Source organism: Ceratotherium simum, chromosome 10 (assembly GCF_057802395.1).
Source record: "Ceratotherium simum simum isolate JZ-2026a chromosome 10, ASM5780239v1, whole genome shotgun sequence".
In the NCBI taxonomy this organism is placed as follows: domain Eukaryota; kingdom Metazoa; phylum Chordata; class Mammalia; order Perissodactyla; family Rhinocerotidae; genus Ceratotherium; species Ceratotherium simum.
The window spans coordinates 76,303,152-76,322,196 of record NC_141909.1 but is presented as its reverse complement, the minus strand read 5'-3'; the positions used below and the strand labels follow the sequence as shown (position 1 = coordinate 76,322,196).

The window sequence follows — 19,045 nt, the reverse complement described above, 5'->3', positions numbered from 1 at the left end:
GATGAGAGCTAACAGTCACTGAGCAATTCCTCTGAGCCAAGCATTTTGCTACGTGCTTGACACACATTTGCGTGTTTAATCCTCACAACCCGTGAGGTAGGTACTATTGTCCTCGATTGATGAAGTAACTGAAGTACAGAGAGGGGAATTAACGTGCCAAGTTCTTACGTGATGCCCATAACAACTCTGTGCGGGAGGTAGGCAGGTCTTCTCTATTTTGTGGACGATCAAAACAGGTTGGGAAGAGTTGCCCAAAGTCAGGCTCAAGTAGTTAGCGGCAATTCAGGCCCCATCCGAAGGTCTTTCTACCATATGCCTCTAAAAGAAGAAGCAGAGCACGTGGTTCTGCTTCTTAAGTGAAAGGTGTGTTTCAGGGATGATGTCCTGGTGCCTTGCCTGATCCACAAGGACAATGGCCCTAGCTAACCACCTTGGCTGTGCTGGACCAATCCAGGAGAAGCAAACATTGGAAGACAAGAATAAAATTGGAATAAAAGAGACCACACACTGAAGATCTTCGAGGGCAGTCCACATTCGAGCTATTTGTCCAGTTATCACCATAACTGTACTCATTCTTGTCACACTATCTATCTGATTTTTGGATAGGAAGAAACTTGTATAATGGCTGGATGCTGGGTGAGAGTGCCCACTCCTGTCAGAATACTCTTTGTTCAGATGCTCTCTCCTTAGTGTGAGTTCAGGACTATCAGGTCTAAAGTTATTTTGTGGAATGAAAGACTGACTTTATGTATTAGTTATGCTGCATAACAAATTACTCCCAAATTTAGTGGCTTACACCAACACACATTTACTATCTCACAATTTCTGTGGATCAGGACTCTGGGCACGGCTTAACTGGGTTCTCTGCTTCAGGGCCTCTTCCAGGCTGCAATGAAGGAGTCAGCCAGGGTTAGGGTCTCATCTGAAGGTTCAACTGGGGAGGCATCTGCTTCTAATCCCACATGGTTGTTGGCAGGATTCAGCTCCTCAAGGGCTGCAGGACTGAGGCCTTCAGTTCCTAATTGGCTGTTGGCCAGAGGCCACCCTCAATTCTTTGCCCTGTGGGCTTCTCCAACATAGTAGCTTGTTTCGTCAAAATGTACAAGCCAAGAAGGTAATGGAAGAGAGTCTGCTAGAAAGATGCAAGTCCCAGTATTTTGGGTCCCATCACCTTTGCCTTATTCTATTAGTTAGAAGCAATTCATAAGGTCCAGTCCACACTCAAAGAGAAGGGTAATTACACAAGGACATGAATACCAGGAAGCAGTGATTATTGGGCGCTGTCATAGAAGTCTGCCAAACACAATTCTGATTTAAGAATGGAAGACATAAGTCAGCAGCAAGTGGGGGAAAAGATAAAGGCTACTATTTTTTGATTACTTATTGTGTGCTGAGTCCTGTGCTAAGCACCTCAGATGAACTGTTTCATATAGTTCTCACAACCACCCCGGGGCATATATATTATTATCCCCATTGTACAGATAACACAGAATTCAGAGAGACTAAATAACTAGCTCAAGGTCAAATAGTAAATGGTAGAGCCAGGATCCAAAGTTAGGTCTGCCAAAGCCCATGCTTCTAACCCACCAGCACCGAGCTGCCTTTTCACCCGTGCTCTCGAATGTCTCCTGCCTGCCTCCTTCTTTCTGGTCCCATGGTCACCACCTCAAGCCTGGACCTCACTCTCTGCTGATGATAATGGCCTCTTAGTGTGCCTTCCTGACTCTAGGACTCTCCCTTCTAATCCTACTGTGTACACTCTTTTTCTTTAGTACTATATTTGTTAGCGTTAGAAGGCCTAAGGCCCGCTGGAATAACGAGGAGAGAACGGGGGAGATCTGGAGCAGTTCTGGGGAGGATAGTCTCTGAGCAGAATTCTCTCCACATGGTTAGGGAGTGGACTGATTTGATCCCTGAACACCCCTTTTCTGATGGGATCACAGCCATTCATGGGAACTAGAAGAACCAGGGCCTTTCCTGGGTGTAACTGAAAATGGGGAGGTAAAATCAACCGTGATGGGCCATTTAATAAATGCAGGGGGGGGCCGGCCCCGAGGCTTAGCGGTTGGGTGCACGCGCTCCGCTGCTGGCGGCCCGGGTTCAGATAGGGGGCGTGCACTGGCGCACCACTTCTCCGGCCATGCTGAGGCCGAGTCCCACATACAGCAACTAGAAGGATGTGCAACTAAGACATACAACTATCTACTGGGGCTTTGGGGGAAAAAATAAATAAATAAAATTATAAAAAAATAAATAAATAAATGCAGGGGGTAAGAGAAGGAAGAAGCCATGGGTTCAGTCAGCTGGGTGGATGACGGCCCCTCTCACTGGGACAAGAAGACCCTGGAGGAGGGGAAGGGAAAGAGGAAAGCAGTTTTGAATATGCTGAGTTTGAGGGTCTGTAGGTATTAGATGACTTCAAGGAACTACTGTTCATTTTGCTGGGTATGATAATAGAATTGAAGAGAATATTATATATACTATATATAACCCGGTAGACCTAATTAACAAAATGAGATAATACGGCAAAATGAGATGATGGATGAGACTGCTTTAAAATACTCTAGCAAAAAAAATGGGTGAGGAAGGTTGGGAATGGAAGCAGTTAGACAAAACATGAATGGCAAAGAACTGAGGGCTACCACCATCCGTGGCAGTGGATCCATGAGTGGATCCATCTATTTTTCTGTATGCTTACAATTTCGATGATGATGATGATCATGGTGGTGATGATGAAAGTATGACTAGGCAAACAGGAAGAAGAGCACACACTATTCTTTTCAGTAACTTAGCTGTAAAGGGCAGGAGTGAAATCATGCAATGGATAGGAGAAGCACAGGGACATAAAAGAGTTTGTTTTTTTTTTTAATGAGATCCTTGAGCATATTTATTGGCTCAAGCGAAGGACCAGCAAAGAGAGTGTGCCAGTTAGCTATTGCATAAAATTGCTGAATAAACCATCCTATAACTCAACAGCTTCCTATCATTTATTATCACAGATGTGTGGATTGGCTGAGTGTCAACTGATGGTAAGCTGATCTATGCTGGGCTCAGCTGGGATGACTTGGCTTTGCTCCTCATGTCCCTCTTCTTCCTGGGACACGCTAATGCAGAAATGTCCTCCTGTGGCAATGGCAGAGGCACAAGACAGCAATACCCAAGTTTTCTTGAGGCCTAGGCTTGGAACTGGCACATTGTCACTTCCAACTTATAGCGCCAAAGCAAGTCACACAGCTGAGCTTCGAGTCAAGGAGAGGGAAAATATCTCCAGCCCCCTTCATGAGAGAAACAAAAGGCAGATAAAAAGCTGAGAGTAGTGAACACGATTTTCTAGCTAGAACAGGCATACCAGAGTTCTGTTTGTGTTAACCTTTTGGCTTGACCTACAAGACCTCACAGTCTTATCCCTTCCAGGCTGAAGCTGTTTGGGCCTGAGGAAGAGCATGAACCCAAGGTGGGCCAAAGAGTCTCTTTCAGGTGTCATTAGCCATGGGGAGTTTCGAGGCCAGATTATGTAAAGTTGGGCGGGGCTGCTTGAGTTGAGCCAAAGCCCTTGGAAAACCATCGTCACAGGGGCAGAAACTTCTTATAGAAGAAGCTGATCTGCAGAGAAAACAGTAGAGAGACAGAGATGATCAGAGACCTGGGACTGTGAGGACAGGAAGCCTGAGAGAGAGGGGAAGAGGAGGGAGGGAGGGAGGAAGAAAGAGAGAACACATGCAGGAGCGAGTGAGTGAGCTAGCAAGACACAGGCACAAATGCACACACACGTACCCAGGAAATGAAATGAATGGAGTCCTCGTAGAGATGCCTGGAGAGCAAAGGAGGGAGGCTAAGGAGGACAGCCAACTCGAATAGCGACAGAGTGAGAAACAGACTGTCTGTGGACAACTCCCATCCTATGAGGTCTTTCTGCAATTGGGGCCGTGAGATTACCTTGAATCCTTACACTAAATCCCTTTTCCCGTGGATTAGTTTGAGTAGGATTATGTTCCTTGCACACGAAAGATTCCTGGATGAGGACGTTCATGTCAAACCTTTAAGATTTCACACAATGGTTTCATGGTTATGTTCATTTAACTGACTAATAATAACGTAGTCCCTAGTGTGTACAAGTCATCTTGCTACTGAAGATTCAAAAAGAATATGATCCAGTCTCTGCCCTTATGGAGATTAAATCAAGACTGGGGAAATAGGGAATTATATACCTGAATAGTTAAAAATAACCCAACACATTCGAGGACTGTCTACTCAGTGCTACAGAAAGAAAGGACCACAAAAGTTCAAAGGCAGAAGAGACGCGTGGGGGTTGCAACAGTCAGCGAAGGCTCATCTAGAGGCAGTCAGACTTGATGGGGGCCAAGAATTGCTCCCAGGGGAGGAAGGGGCATAGAGGGGCCTGAGCCCATTGGGACCCCATTGCCCACCTGAGTGCTGTTACCTGAATTGCAGGAATAATAGCAAGAGGAATAAAAATGCTTTGCAATTACCAGTCTTGCAAACTCAAATGTAGAAAGTCTCAGAGGTTTTAGGAAGATGAGGCTGGCAGCCACACGCAGGAGAGATTAGAGGCAGGGGAGGGCAAAGGTAGGAACACTTATTGAGAGGCTGTTGCAGGGGTCTGGGCCCAGAACAAAGAAAAGCTAGACAGAAACAGATGGGACAGGTGCAAAAGTCAGCCAGGGCTGTGATGGGCAGAGGAGGGAGAAGGATAAGGGACTCTGATTTCACTGGTGTGGGTGGGCCTCAGGTGTCATCATTTTCAAAAGCTCCCAGGTGACTCTAATGTGCAGCCAGGGTTGAGAACCATTGTTCTGAGTTTTCATGAGTGGGAGACAGAACTATACCCCTGTTGACAGGGAGAAAGAGGGAAGGAGGTGTAGCCAGATAGAGATAGCGAGATTGTTTGAGTTGGTGAGTTTGAGGTGACTGCTTGATGTTAAAATAAAAAAAATCCACTTGTCATTTAGAAATGTGGGCCATTGGAAAAACACATTGGGGAGTAATCTGCAGAAAGGAAAGAGCTGGAGCAATGGATCGGTTCACAGGGAAGAAAAAGAAGAAGAAAGGCACAGCCTGGATCCTGTTAGCTGCTTTCCATGCAGAGTTGTTGGGAGAACTGAAAGTTGGTGGGAAATGTCCCTCACACGGGGGTGGCACATAATAAATGGAACTGTCAGTTAATATAATCTCATTCATTCCAAAAATGACTCTAACAGGTGGGTATTAACATTCCAGTTTAAAGGTGAGAAAAGAGATTCAAGGAACCTTATCCAAAGTCCTACAGTTAGTAAATTTAGAGTTAGAATCTGAAGTCAGGTGACTGAGGCTCAAAGTCCATGCTCTCCTACTACATCATAGCAAAGGGCTCAGCACAGAAACTTAGGTACCGAGCTACAAAGGTGGGAAGAACAATTGGCCAAGGAGAAGGGAAAAGTCAGGAAGGCAGGAGGAGAGCCATGGGTACACCATATGGGGTCAGGAGGCCAAGAGAAGGGAGGATCTCGAAGAGGGCCTCACCATGTTCATGGTGCAGTGGGCATGAGGAGGAGAAAGCCAGAACCAACACAAGGGGAACCATTTAAGACTTTTGGAGTTGTAGGAGGGAAGTATGTGGACTTGTCCCCTGGAAAGGGGCTGGAGTGGCAAAAAAGAAAAGCAACAAGTGGATGCAAGTCCCAGACGCCCTCTCACAGTCCTCATGACACCGTGAGACATGTGTTATAAACCCTTCCACTTGAAAGGTGAGGAGACTGAGGCTCAGGAGTGAGTATGATGTGAGGATTCCAGTTCAGGTGTTAAGCCCTGGCTTCTTTTCAAAACTACACTTCTCTGCAGGGACCTGTTTATCACCTTCAAACAAGGGCTTGCTTAATGATTCGGAATGACGCAAGATGTGAAAAATACATACCTGGCGGAACATCAGACAATCCACCCTGTCGTTGCTATCCTCATCCAAGGACATCCTTTTAACTTGTGGTCCTCATAAACCAAGATACCCATATTCATTTAGGCCTCTAAACAGTGCTTCTCAAATCTTAATGTGCATCAAATCACCTGGAGATCTCTCAGATTCAAGTAGGTCTGAGGTTCTGATTTCCAATGATGCTGCTGGTCCACACACCACACTTTGAGCAGCAAGGACTTAGGGCAGTGGTTCTCAAACTTTTCTGCACGTTGGAATCACCTGGAGAGTTTCCGAAACTACTGATTCCTGTTTCCTACCCCTAGGAATTGTGCTTTAATTGGTCCGGAGTATGCTCTGGGCCTGGGATTTTTAAAAGATCTCCACATGATTCTAATGTGCAGACAGGTTTAGGAAGCACTGTCCTGAGGCTTGCAGAGGAAGCATGTAGAAAGCACGCAAAGAAAAGATTCGATAAAGAAGACGAACCGATAATGAGGTAAGAACAGGATAGTTTAAATTATGCAAGGTTAGTACTTTAAAGAGGGCGGTGGCGGATGGGAAAGATGTCACGCTTAAGCAGTGCCTCGAGATTTGTAGTCCCGGTAAGGCACGGGCGCCCAATGCTGGCGAATAGAAAGCTGTGGGCTCTCATTCATCGCATCCACTCCTCACCCAGAGCAACAGGTCCCCGAGCCGGCAAGGGCCTCCCTGGAGCATGCGCGAACGCGGCGCCGGCGTGGGGCGGGGCCTGCTGCCCGCGCGCCTGCGCTCCAGTCCCGCCGGGCCCGCGCTCCGGGAAGTGCGGCGGGGTCACGCGTAGGCTCCGCGCTGCGCGGTAGGCGCCGCGCCGAGCGCCGGTGCGCGCCGCCGTTCGCCGCACGTGGCTGTGCTCCCGGCGCCGAGCGCCCTGGAGCCGCCGGTCTCGGTCGCGGAGGCGGTGTCTTCCCTGACCATCGCCGACGCGTTCACCGCGGCCGGCGAGAGCCCCGCCCCGCCCCCGCCGTCCCCCGCGCTCCCCAGGACTTTCATCTGCTCCTTCCCCGACTGCAGCGCCAGTTACAACAAGGCCTGGAAGCTAGACGCGCATCTGTGCAAGCACACGGGGGAGGTAACGAGGCCGCAGAGGGGTGTGGCGGCCAGCCCCAGGGACTAGTGAAAAGGTGGCCCGCCAGGTGCGCGCTGCCTGAGCGGTCTGGGGACAGCGCGTGGGTGCACAGGGCCGGGTTTGCAAGAACGTGTTCCGATTTGGCACCCTGGACTGCAGAAGCGAACCAGCTGTGCCTTAGGTTAAAGAAGGAGATGAGGAGGCAGACCAGAAGTTCTAGAACCGAGCTGTCTTTGTTATGGGTTCGGGGCTTACTAAGAGTCTTGGCCAGTCACCATCTCCCCATAATCCGTAAATACGTGCACGGTTGGAACCCCCCCTTTGCCCCCTCAGACACCTGCCGCAAGCACGGGCCTCCAGGGACTGGAATGGGAGATGACTTCTAAGTACTGGAGGTTTTGCAAGCAGCGTGCGTTCATTCTTTCATAATTCACTACCATTCCAGCAGTGGAGAGAGCGGTGAACAGCAAGGCTCCTGCTGTCACCCACCTTAGGCTTTAAGCGGGACAGAGGAAGGAATGGGTAGGAATGAGACGCAGTAAAGCCAGGGCTGCTGGCGTCTGGTCAGGAACGGCCTCTCTCTTGACCTTAATGACAAGTAAAAGATCTAGCCATGCAGACATTTGAGGGAAAAACAGCCCTGGCAGAGAGAACTGCACAAGGAGCCTGTGGTCCTGGGGTGCAAGGGGAGCCAGTGTGATTGGGTGGGGGACCATACGAGAGGTGGGGTCATTTGTAGGCCAGGGTACAAATGGGTTTGGGTTTTATTTTGAGGGCAATAGGAAGCCTTTGGAAGATGACAGGTGAGGAAAGGGAAGCTCATGGAGGCTAAGGAATCTGCTCAATTTCCCAGTTTTTGCATTGCCTCAGCTGAAGGCCCTTAGCTGTTAAACCAGGTGCCTGCAGTCCCTGTCTTTGCTCCTCGCACTTACCTAACTTATGGGCCGCCACTCTGTGTGTCTTCATGGTTCCCATGCTTGCCCTCTCCAGCATTTGAAGGCTGACCATTTACTCCTTGGAACCTTCTCTAGCTCTTTTCCTCTTTCTCTTTGACCCTTTTCATTGGCTTCTCTTCTGCCCTCTGCTTTATCCTCCCCTCCCAGCTCTCTCTGAGGTCTAACCCAGTGACTGGCTTCACTCATAACATCCATTATGCTCTGCCTCCTTGTCCTTCCTCTCACCCATCCTGTCCTCCAAACTTTGGGCTCTATAACCAGTATGTTCACATTAGAGCATACCTTTTCTTTTAGATATGTGTGCTGTATTTTGGATATTGGCACTACCAGCTTCCTTCATACAGGCTGGAAAACTTGGAGACATCTTTGTTGTCCCAAATCTCACACATTAATTTGCCAAATATTTATTGAGCCTACTCCATGACGGGCTGTGCCAAGTCCTGTGGATCTGCCCCGGTAATACAGCTCATCTGTCTTCCTGTCCACTTGCTTTGCTACTAGTACTGTCATTTGAGGCCTTGGTCCCTCCCTCCTGGACTGTTGTGGTATGTTTTCCATAGTTAAATAATACAACTGGTTATTTGGGAGGCGTGTTTTCGCTTTTCCTATAGGTTCAGAACGGAGTCCCCTCCTCCCATCTCCTGGCTCCCGAGTGTGGTTCCAGTTAGGGCTGTGAGCTGTTTGCTTTGCCCTGGCACCTGTGAGCTTTTTCAGGTGTGAACCATTGTCCTGTAGCTGTGCCAGGCATTCTCTTAGCACAGACGCTGGGCTTGTCCAGGATGAGACGGAACCTGCGCGTTCCTCTGCCCTAGGCTTTGAATAGATAAAAACACGCCGTGGTGGAGATCTGTGCATATAGGCTATGCTAGCAGCAGATAAGTCATCTTTAAGGGGGTTGCCGTTGAAGCCGGTGTTGGGTTAGGAGCAGGTGAACAATGCCGTACTGTCACTGTGAAGGCTGCCGCTTATTTCATATGCTGGTCATAGAACAAAATCTGCAGTGACTTTGTGAGAAGTTGTGGCATTTATGTTGTGTAACTTCATGCAGGGAAACCTTGTCTGGCCATGGTGGAGCAGGTGCTTAGTGCTTAGTAAGTGGAAACCATCTCTGGAGACAAGGACTAGAGACTAAACCATCTCTGGAGACTAGACATTTTAGGCCTTGAAACAATACCAGAGCTACTAACTAGGGCAGGATTGATGTGCTTTTTTCTTTCCTGCCTCCTAGAGACCATTTGTCTGTGAGCATGAAGGGTGTGGCAAAGCCTTCGTCAGGGACTACCATCTGAGCCGCCACGTCCTGATTCACACTGGAGAAAAGCCGTTTGTGTAAGTAGTCAACTGTTGTAGGTCTTTGAAGTGGTTGTGTTTGGCATATAGACCTGGTAAGAAAATTCTCCAGGTCAAGAATGTGAAGCTGCTTTGATTTGCATCTCCTGATGTGAGCGGAGACTAGGTTTTGAATGTGTGCAGGAGAGTAGGGGGTTTGTGGGTCGTGTGTGTGTAATAACTTCAGGAATGAGTTAATCTGAAGTTCTCTAGAGTTTGCATCCTCTCATCTCCCTGTAAAATATATACTAAATGGGAAATCAGCCTCAAAAAACACACAGTTCAGACCAGATGGAAAATGGTTCCCTGGCATATTCTTGGCTCTGAATTGTCAGGGTCTTCATGAACTGATAAGCTGCTGGGATAAGATAAAACCATGAAGAAGTAGAGATTTTAATAGTTTATCTTGTATTTCTTCAAATTAAGCTCCTATACCTCTGTATACCAGTTTTAATTTTATTCTTCTCGGAGTTGCTCATTATTTCTGAAAGGGTGTGGGTACAGCTTTTCTTTTAAATCAGCTACTTTAAAGCAGTGGATCTCAAATTTGGAGGGTATCAGAATCACCTGGAGGGGTTGTTAAAACAGAGTGCTGGGCCCCACCCCAGAGTTTCTGGTTCAGCAGGTCTGGGGTGGGGTCTGAGAATCTGCATTTCTAGCAAGTTCCCAGGTGATGTTGAAGCATCCACACTTTGAGAAGCACTAAACAAAATGTTCTATGAAAACATTTAGTTTTCATTGAAAAAACAAAATAAATTTAATAAATGTCCAGAGCTGTATGCTGGAGACTATACCAGGAAATAGCTGTATGCTGGAGACCATACCAGGAAATAGCTGTATGGCAGGTTTTGCAGATGGTGGAATTTGGTATCATAATTTTGTTCTATGAGACAATTCCTTGAGCAGTAAGGTTTTCTAATGACCTAAGTTGATTTCTTTTAGTTTTAAGATGGTGATGAATGTGAAGTGTCTCACATCTCACTAAGCTCCAGACAGTGTGAGGAAGGTGGGTTCGTGACACAGGATTGCCTTCACTGTGGCTTTTCCACGTGGAGAGCTGTCTCCTCCCGGCTAACCCGTGTGCTAGCCAGCGGGAATGGGGCAGAGTCCTGAGGACGGCGGGTATCTTTACTTCAGCCCCAGTTCAAGCACACAGTGTGTCGTCAATGTAAATGACCCTGAGTGAAGCTTCATTTATTTCAAAATATAGTTCAACTAGATTAGCAAAGAGTGATTAAGCGTGGTCTGGAAAATAGGGCTGGAAGTTTCACTTTGGGGAATTTATTCTACGGATAGACTTGTGCCTGTATTAAATACCCGTACAAGGTTAGGTGCAACACTAATAGGAGTAGAAGAGGGCCACCTTTTTGTGTGTAAAAAGGCGGGGGGAGTAGACAGGACGAACCTATATTTATATTTGCTTCTATTTGTATAACGAAACCCTAAAAGTTACACGACAAAATGAAATGAAAATGTTGTCACCTGTCTTGGGAGTGCTGGGTGGCTAGGGGGCAGGGGTGGAAGGAAACATGCAGCTGTGTCCCTTTTATGCTTTTTGGTTTCTGAGCTAAGTGACTTACACTATTTAAAAAACTAAATCTTAAAGAGAAAATGGGTCTGGGTACTGACGCACTGGATGAATTAGAAAGGTGAGGGTTTTTCCCGCTGGAACAAGACCGCAGCATGGTTATCTCCTCCGGCTCGCTTGCTAGCCCAGAGCTCTCCCTTGAGCTCCGGATCCCATGTCCAGCTGCCTGCTGGACAGTGTTACTTGGCTGTCTCTTTGGCTTCTTAAGTTCCACATGGCCAGAATCGCTCACAGTCCAGTCTGAGCTCAGCTTTCCCTGTGGTCTCCTCCCTTGTTCTTGTCAGGTGGCATCACTGCCACCCGGTGACCCACAGCCAAGATGAGGCAGCTCCCCTGAACGCCTCGTTCTCTCCCACCCTTTCCAGCAAACAGGTCATCAAGTCCTGCTACATGTCCCTCAGATCCCTCTCCCCTCCTCCAGCTGCCACTGTCTTATTTCAGGCACTGAATGCCCTCCTCACTTGAAGGACTGAAGTTTTTTCTCTGCCTCCAGGCTGGCCCTCTCCCACAGTACCCTCCAGGTTGCTTCGCTTCCTAAAATTGTGCAGTGGTTTTAAGCACTGCTTACATAATGAAGTCCAGGTTTGTAGTACGTCACAGAGATGGCCTTTGTGATTGGCCTTTCTGTAATCCTGCCCCGTTTGCTTGACGCTCAGACGTGGAACATGCGTAACTGACCAGCAGCCCCCCACCCCCGACCTTGACGGGGTCTTGCATGCCCTGTGCCTGCTGTGTGGTTCCCGTCAGGACTTTTCCTGGCCCTGTCCTCCTGCCCCACACTTGTGTTGGGTTAGATGCCTGTGTCAGGATTAAAGTCAAGAGTGACAGAAACCCCAGCACAATAGAGGCTTAGGGCTGGCCCCGTGGCTTAGCGGTTAAGTGCACATGCTCCGCTGCTGGCGGCCCAGGTTCGGATCCCGGGTGTGCACCGACGCAGTGCTTCTCTGGCCACGCTGAGGCCGCGTCCCACATACAGCAACTAGAAGGACGTGCAACTGTGACATACAACTATCTACCGGGGCTTTGGGGGGAAAGTAAATTAAAAAAAAAAAAAAAAATAGAGGCTTAAACAAAAGTCACTTTTTCGCTTGCATACCTGAAATGCAGAAACGAGAGGAGGATAGTCAAGGGGTGCTCCACAGTCCTCAGGGCCTGGGCTCCTTCTAACCTGTCTCTGCCGTCCTCATCTTGGGGCTTCGATGTGACGGTCCAGGATGCCCGTTGGAGCTCTAGCTGTTGCATAAGCATTCCAGCATGATTAGGATGCTGGATGGAGGAAGGGGGCAAAAGAAGTATGCCCCGTTTTTAGACACTGTGTGGGAGTTGAGCAGGATGGGCCAGAAACTTAGCCATGCGGCCACCACTAATTGCAAGGGAGGCTGGAAAAAGCTGTTTCTGTTGACCATGTATCCACTCTGCGTTCTGTTCCTAAGGTCAAAAACTATACCTGTTGGAACTTTTAGCGGTCTCTGCCGCAGCGCCCCTCCCCTGTGCCTCCAGGGGCCTCCGGCAGATCTCCCACTGGCACCGTGCACTGTTAGGCTCTGTCCTTCCCTGCCTCGCCCTGGGGATAGCACAGTGCCTGGTATGAGTATTATTCAGTGAATGATAGACAGGGTCAGGGCTTGTAAAGGAAGTCCTGCTTCATCCATCAAGCTTATTAAACTCATCACAAAAAGAGCACATATTAAAAAAAACACAACTTCACAAAAAATTTAGATAATTGGAGGCCGAGCTACAGAAACGCTCATCAAGGGGAACTAGAATGGCTTGGTGATATGCCACAGGGCATGATGGTTTATGGTTCTGCTCTAAGTATCTGTTTTTACTTCTTAACGATAAGCTGAAACTAGTTGTTGTGAGGTCTTTTGGAAATGCAGGTTATAGTGACATTTTAAGCAAAATTAAGGTTATCAGATTCTAAACTGAGAACAATTTAACTTAAACATGATTGAAGCCTAAGCAAGGTTTGGGCTTTGGGAACTAGTGTTTCTCACCTTCCCTCTGCCCAGCGTGGAGAGCGTGTCTGATGCGGTGTGCTTTTAATTTCAGAAGCTCACATGAAAATGCACCACGTCACATGATAATCACATCAGCATTAAGAGGCCTGCGTGGTACAGCTTAACACTTTGGAATTTGTTAAAGACTATTTTATACTTTACTTTGAAATAATCAGCTTTTATAAAGTATGAGGATATACGCTATGCATCTTAAAACTTCTCTTCTGTTTGTTAATATTTTGCTTTACACAATTTCTTACAGTTGTGCAGCTAGTGGCTGTGATCAAAAATTCAACACAAAATCAAACTTGAGGAAACATTTTGAGCGCAAACATGAAAATCAGCAGAAGCAATATGTAGTAAGTATGAATGATTTTATATGCTTAAATTCTCTCAATATTTGCTTATTGCCTATATTTCTAAAATCTTCATCAGCCAAATTTTGTCCGTCAATTTGATCTGACACTAGTTTTCGTAATAATGGTTTACTTTGAAAGCACTTTTTTGTGCTAACTAAACTATGTTATTGGTAGGCTACCCCAGATGAAACATTTTTGCTCTTTCAAATGTGTTACTCTTTAAAACTTCTTGACATAGAGTTTTACAGTAACTAAAATGGGTGAAAGTAGCAACTATATAATCTCCAGTGTTTTTATCCTGAGAGGATTCTGTTATGTACTGCTCTTTGATTTTTCTCAAGCCTAACAAATCTTTACTACAGTGCAGTTTTGAAGCTTGTGAGAAGACCTTTAAGAAACATCAGCAGCTGAAAATCCATCAGTGCCAGCATACCAACGAACCACTGTTCAAGTAGGTACTTTACGTGGGGAAAATCTCTTACATTTCAGGTGAGAATCAGATCGAAATGCAAAGGTTGGATACAAATGTTCTGAAGCAGTTTCTTAATCAACATTTTTCTTTTAACATGTACAGTATATACCCACTGACATATTGGAGCACTTTACAAGTTTAATTTTGCTTTTGTTTCTCTAAAAGAAATATTTAATGTTTCATAATAATTTGTGAGATTAGTACAATTGTGGTTAAGCTTGGAGGGTGGGCTAAGAAATGACTAGTTAGAGCCTGTTAAAGTATATGAAATGTCATTATGAAGACACTACGTATTCCTTTCCTACAGAACAAAAGTAATTGAGCTTAGCCATTAGAGAGGGTTTCGCGGGGAACATGAAAGGGCGACTGGACACACTGGAACACACTTGCAAAGGGCGTCAAGGAATCTGACTGCCTGCTCGATGGTCGTCGTGAAGCACTGTGTTTAAAACAGTGTTTAATTTGATCACATAAGCCAAAAAAAAAGTAATGACTTTTTTCTCTCAGTTTGTTTTGTCCCAAGCCTGGTCAAGTAAGTTGAATTTCACTTATGATTAGGTCTAAACTTTAAATCTCCTTTTTATGACTGGTTTGGTTGTGGGAAGAGGGGACTTTGGTAGGAGAAAAGGACAAAATAATGTTTACCCTGAGTGGAGTTCTCTATGACAATGGATTGGCTAATACTTCACATGTTGTTAACCCAGGTGTACCCACGAAGGATGTGGAAAGCACTTTGCATCACCCAGTGGGCTGAAACGGCATGGGAAGGTCCACGAGGGTATGTGTGGATGCTGCTTGGTGGCGCCCACTTTGAGTAACGCTCCAGCTATAGGGGATATTTGTGTAATTCTTTTGACTCCTTGGTGCCTTCTGCTCTATTCCGTGCTCTTAACGAGAAGCTCGGAACTGTGTAGGCACATTGAACAGAACAAGCACCATTCTGCTTGTTCAGGTTTATACTGCTGACCAAAGAGGCACTGTCTGCGCTGTCCGTTCTTCCACTACTGTCATTGTTGTTCAGAGTTAATGTTTTATTACTCACAGCAAGTGCCTGGCTGTGCTTTATACTTATGAAAGTGTTGCTTCTCCAGCCAAAGTTTTGCTTTTTTATAATTGTTTTTAACCTCTTCTCTTTACCATCTGTACCATTCTTTTCCTTGTTGGCCTTCAAAGGGCTTGGCTAAGAGTTTGAGGTTTTTGGAGTAATCAGATTGTACCTTTTTTCAAAAAGACTTCATTAAACTAACTACTTGAATCTATTATCTGTTTCCATGAGGGATTTTTGATGTATTCCAATTTCCAAATCCCTAGAATTTATGGGTTTTTTTTTTTAAACGAGCCTAGTAGCTGAGAGTGAGGGGCAGCCTCATTCTTTTTAGTTTCTAGCTGATATTTAGTTGGGTGAAACTCAGGTTGGCTGTAATACTGATTGATCCAATTCTAGTCCTTAGCACAATGTCCATTTTTGTTCAGTGTTTTTCTCTGGGTTCTTCTGGGTTTTTCTTCCTTAGCTGTACCCTACTTCTTTTTTGCAGTATGAATCTTACTAGATGGTAAGACTTGAGGAAGCCAAGGGGTGGGCACATAACTACTGAGATTTAGTGTCGGTGGTTTGCCAAGGACAGAGGACCACATAACTCTTTTGCTCAGAAAAAAGAGGCAAGCAGAAAGCAGAGCAGGGAGAGGGGCCATGAGCTGTGGAGCAGGGGAATGAGAGCAGCTAGGGGTGCAGCATGCACAGGATACCCCACTGACCGAGAACAGCAGGAGAGGGGAGGGCACCTTTCTTGTGAAGTCCGGTAAGGTAAAAAGCCTGTATGAAGTACCTTGCCATGCAATTATTTGGTTTTACTGTAAAATAAACTTCTTTTAGTTTTTATTCCCTCCTCTTGAGACTAACAGAATACTGTTGGGAAGTAGGAAAAAAATTATATAGGCATGTATGTTTCCTTTCTAATTATGATTGATGTTTACACTGAATATTCACAAGAGGAAATGCACCCGTTGATTTTTTTTTAATAGGTTATATATGTCAAAAAGAATGTTCCTTTGTGGCAAAGACATGGACAGAGCTTCTGAAACATGTCAGAGAAGCCCATAAAGGTAAGGCAGATGTGAATGGCATGGTACAAATAGTTGTTCCTATAGAACTGATTTAGTGCTTTTAAAGAGTGATATATTAAACATGTGCTCTAAAATAATAGAGTTTCTATTTGTGTTTTGTGAAATGCTGCGTACCTCAGCTGTTTGACAAATGAGCAGAGATCTGTGGTCCCAGGTTCAGGAAGAGCTCTGCCAGGTCTCTGAGAGCCACTGTGTACACCGGCAGTGGTAAAGGCCCTGGCAAGTGAAGAATCTCGGGAGGTACCGGTGTTCCGTGAGACAGTTGGAAACAGTGCCCTGTGTAGTGGAGGATGAAGAGGGAGACTCTGTTTAATTTTCACCGCTTGCCCACAGCCACCATGCTGAGAACCCCTGCTCCTTGGAAGGGAACAGTGATTTTATATAATATAAGAACTTGGGGCCGGCCCTGTGGCTTGGTGGTTAAGTGCGCGCGCTGCGATGCTGGTGGCCTGGGTTCGGATCCCGGGTGCGCATCGAGGCACCACTTTTCCGTCCATCCTGAGGCCGAGTCCCACATACAGCAACTAGAAGGATGTGCAGCTATGACATACAACTATCTACTGGGGCTTTGGGGGGAAAAATAAAATAAATAAAATCTTAAAAAAATAAATAAAAAAAAAAAAAAAAAAAGAACTTGGGAGAATTGAGACAAACTGTTAAGCAATAAAAACTGGAGTTAGTTTCCCCTGAAATGTCTGATTTATGATAATCATAAGGTTTTTGGCATCAAATACATTACTTACGTATTCAGTATTAATTTTTTCTATATGGTAATACCTGGAGAAATTGGCTAAATTTGTCTGTCTGCTCCACCAGAGGAAATAACATGTGAAGTGTGCCAGAAAACATTTAAACGCAAAGACTATCTGAAGCAACATATGAAAACTCATGCCCCAGAAAGGGATGTATGTCGATGTCCAAGAGAAGGCTGTGATAGAACCTACACAACTGTGTTTAATCTCCAGAGCCACATTCTCTCTTTTCACGAGGAAAGGCGCCCATTTCTGTGTGAACATGCTGGCTGTGGCAAAACATTCGCAATGAAGGTAAGCACTCACCCTCCCAGGTGCAGTCCTGTAGGTCTGGGGCTTTCCAGCTGGGTTTCTAGGGGCCCTGGGTTCCAGGATGGTGTCCCAGGGCCTGCAGATGGGGAATGCTGGGGGAGTGGGGCTCTGAACCCGTCGTCCACTCTTGCTTTAGCAGGAGTAGTGCTTAAAGTTTTAAAGTCTGCGAAACAACCAGATTTGCCGATGCCAGTGGTTCTTAAAGTGTGGCCCTGAACTAGGAGCATCAGCATCACCTGGAACTTGCTAGAAATGCATATCCTCAGGCCCCACTCTAGACCTACTGAATCAGACACTCTGGGGACAGGGCCCAGTAATTTGTGTAACAAACCCTCCAGGTGATTCTTACCTGGGCTAAATTTGAGAACCAGTGGCCTATGGTACCATACGCTTGTTATTTATAAGAGTATGCTGATATTTTGGGTGTCCTTTTAGAGTGCCATCATCTCAGGATTGAGAAGGGAAGTGGGCAGCAAGGACAGCAGAGACCATAGAACTTTGGGAATGTAGTCTAGGTCTTGGTGTGACTGGAATTGATAAGATCATGACACTAAATGGAGGGACCTGTGCAGTTCTGCAGACTCACTCTGGTTGGTGCTCCTACAAGCGCTTACCATGAATTATAATCAAGACTGAAGAGAGAAGTGAGGCTGGCTCAGCAGAGGTCCAGACCGTTAGAAAACAACTTGGAGCTGATTGCTGGTGGTCAGCAGCATCAGCAAGGACAGCAAGTCTTTGGCCAGAATTCCCACTGGTGTTTGGTGGTCAGTTAAAAGAACCTCCTCCAGGAACTGGTCCCCACCTCGTACTTATGAAAGAACTAAGAAGCCACAGGTGGTTGAGACAGTCTAAATTCCTAACCTGGGTCCTGGGAAAAGGTGGTGAGTTAAGTCCAGGATTTGAGGAATTCTGCTCTGGTGGGGAATCTTTTTAGGTAGAGGTCAAATCCCTCAAAGGAATATAACAGAAAGAAGGCTGACAGTTTATTTAAATAACTCATGGAGTTTCATATTAATAGACACCAAGTGGGAATGTTTTTAAAATGTAACTTTTCTCTTCATTGTAGCAAAGTCTCACTAGGCATGCTGTTGTGCACGACCCTGACAAGAAGAAAATGAAGCTCAAAGTAAGTTGAGACGACTTAGGCAAGCTGTTCATTTTAAAACATAAATTGCTTAAGCCAGATGCAGTCTATGTAGAATATTTTCAACTGCTTATTCTACTGATAGCGATCGTATGGACTTCACTTTCTCATAAAGGAGTATTGTACAACTAGTGTAAAATCAGTTCAGACAGGTTTGATTTTCAGCTCTAATGATCTGTTTTCCTTATTTCCAAAGGTAAAACCTTCTCGTGAAAAGCGGAGTTTGGCCTCTCATCTCAGTGGATATATCCCTCCTAAAAAGAAACAAGAACAAGGCTTATCTTTGCCTAAAAACAGAGAGTCACAGAGCTGTACTGAAGACAAGGTGCTCTCCACAGTTGCAATACTTACCCTCAGCTGAGGATCAGGTTGCTTTGTTTAAAGGACTACAGACCAGCCAGCTCATTTTTTTCTTTATTAAAATCATGGATGCGGAACATCTAATTCTCTATCGTTTCCATTTTCTTTGTTCAAAGTGTCTCCTTTCTGGGTCCCTGGAGTTTCTCTATATGTATTCTCTTCCTTTTTGCTCAAATGACGAAGAACACACATTACAGCTTTTCCTCCTCTAACAGACTGTGGCCTGTTTGAGAAGGTAGCTGTTCCAGGCATAGTCTTGAGTATGTGATTAAATATCTCCTCCTAAAAAAGAAAAAGCAGCCAAAGATTAATTTAAAACCAATGTCTTTGATTCTTTCTAGTGTTAATGCTCTAATACCCATAAAACCCAGCATTTTTGAATTGTTTCTTAAATGATTAGCTAAATCAAATCATACATATCTGGTTGAGCTGACTGAAACCTATACAATAACCAGGCAGTTACGCAAATTCCGTGTAACTAAACTAATGCAGTAAAGGTGTGGTAATTTTAAATCCCCGCTCTGTCACGGAACTGAGGGGCTACGTTTGGCCCCAGACTACCCTGTCACAAAAAGTACAGAGCAGTGGGTTTGGGCACTGGCAGAGTACCTCCTTATCCCAGAACATCTGTTAGCC

At 45.8% G+C, this 19,045-nt stretch overlaps 2 protein-coding genes across 14 annotated transcripts in view; one reads left to right on the top strand and one right to left on the bottom strand.

Moving 5' to 3' along the window:
* Positions 1-5,032: 5,032 nt before the first annotated feature.
* GTF3A (general transcription factor IIIA) lies at positions 5,033-18,493 on the top strand. Its single transcript, XM_087435748.1, has 10 exons — positions 5,033-5,125; positions 6,729-7,016; positions 9,198-9,298; positions 13,149-13,245; positions 13,608-13,696; positions 14,422-14,495; positions 15,740-15,820; positions 16,658-16,887; positions 17,972-18,031; positions 18,246-18,493. Exons 1-10 carry the CDS (start codon positions 5,033-5,035, stop codon positions 18,408-18,410), a joined length of 1,278 nt encoding a protein of 425 aa, XP_087291874.1. The 3' UTR covers positions 18,411-18,493.
* The window catches only part of MTIF3 (mitochondrial translational initiation factor 3), a 23,256-nt gene continuing 22,657 nt past the window's right edge, over positions 18,447-19,045 (bottom strand). For all 13 annotated transcript variants that reach the window (XM_087436269.1, XM_087436260.1, XM_087436265.1 and 10 more), the window contains one exon: positions 18,447-18,691. In XM_087436269.1, the coding sequence (XP_087292395.1) occupies positions 18,473-18,691 (219 nt within the window). In that variant the 3' untranslated portion in view covers positions 18,447-18,472. The remainder of the gene's footprint in view (positions 18,692-19,045) is intronic.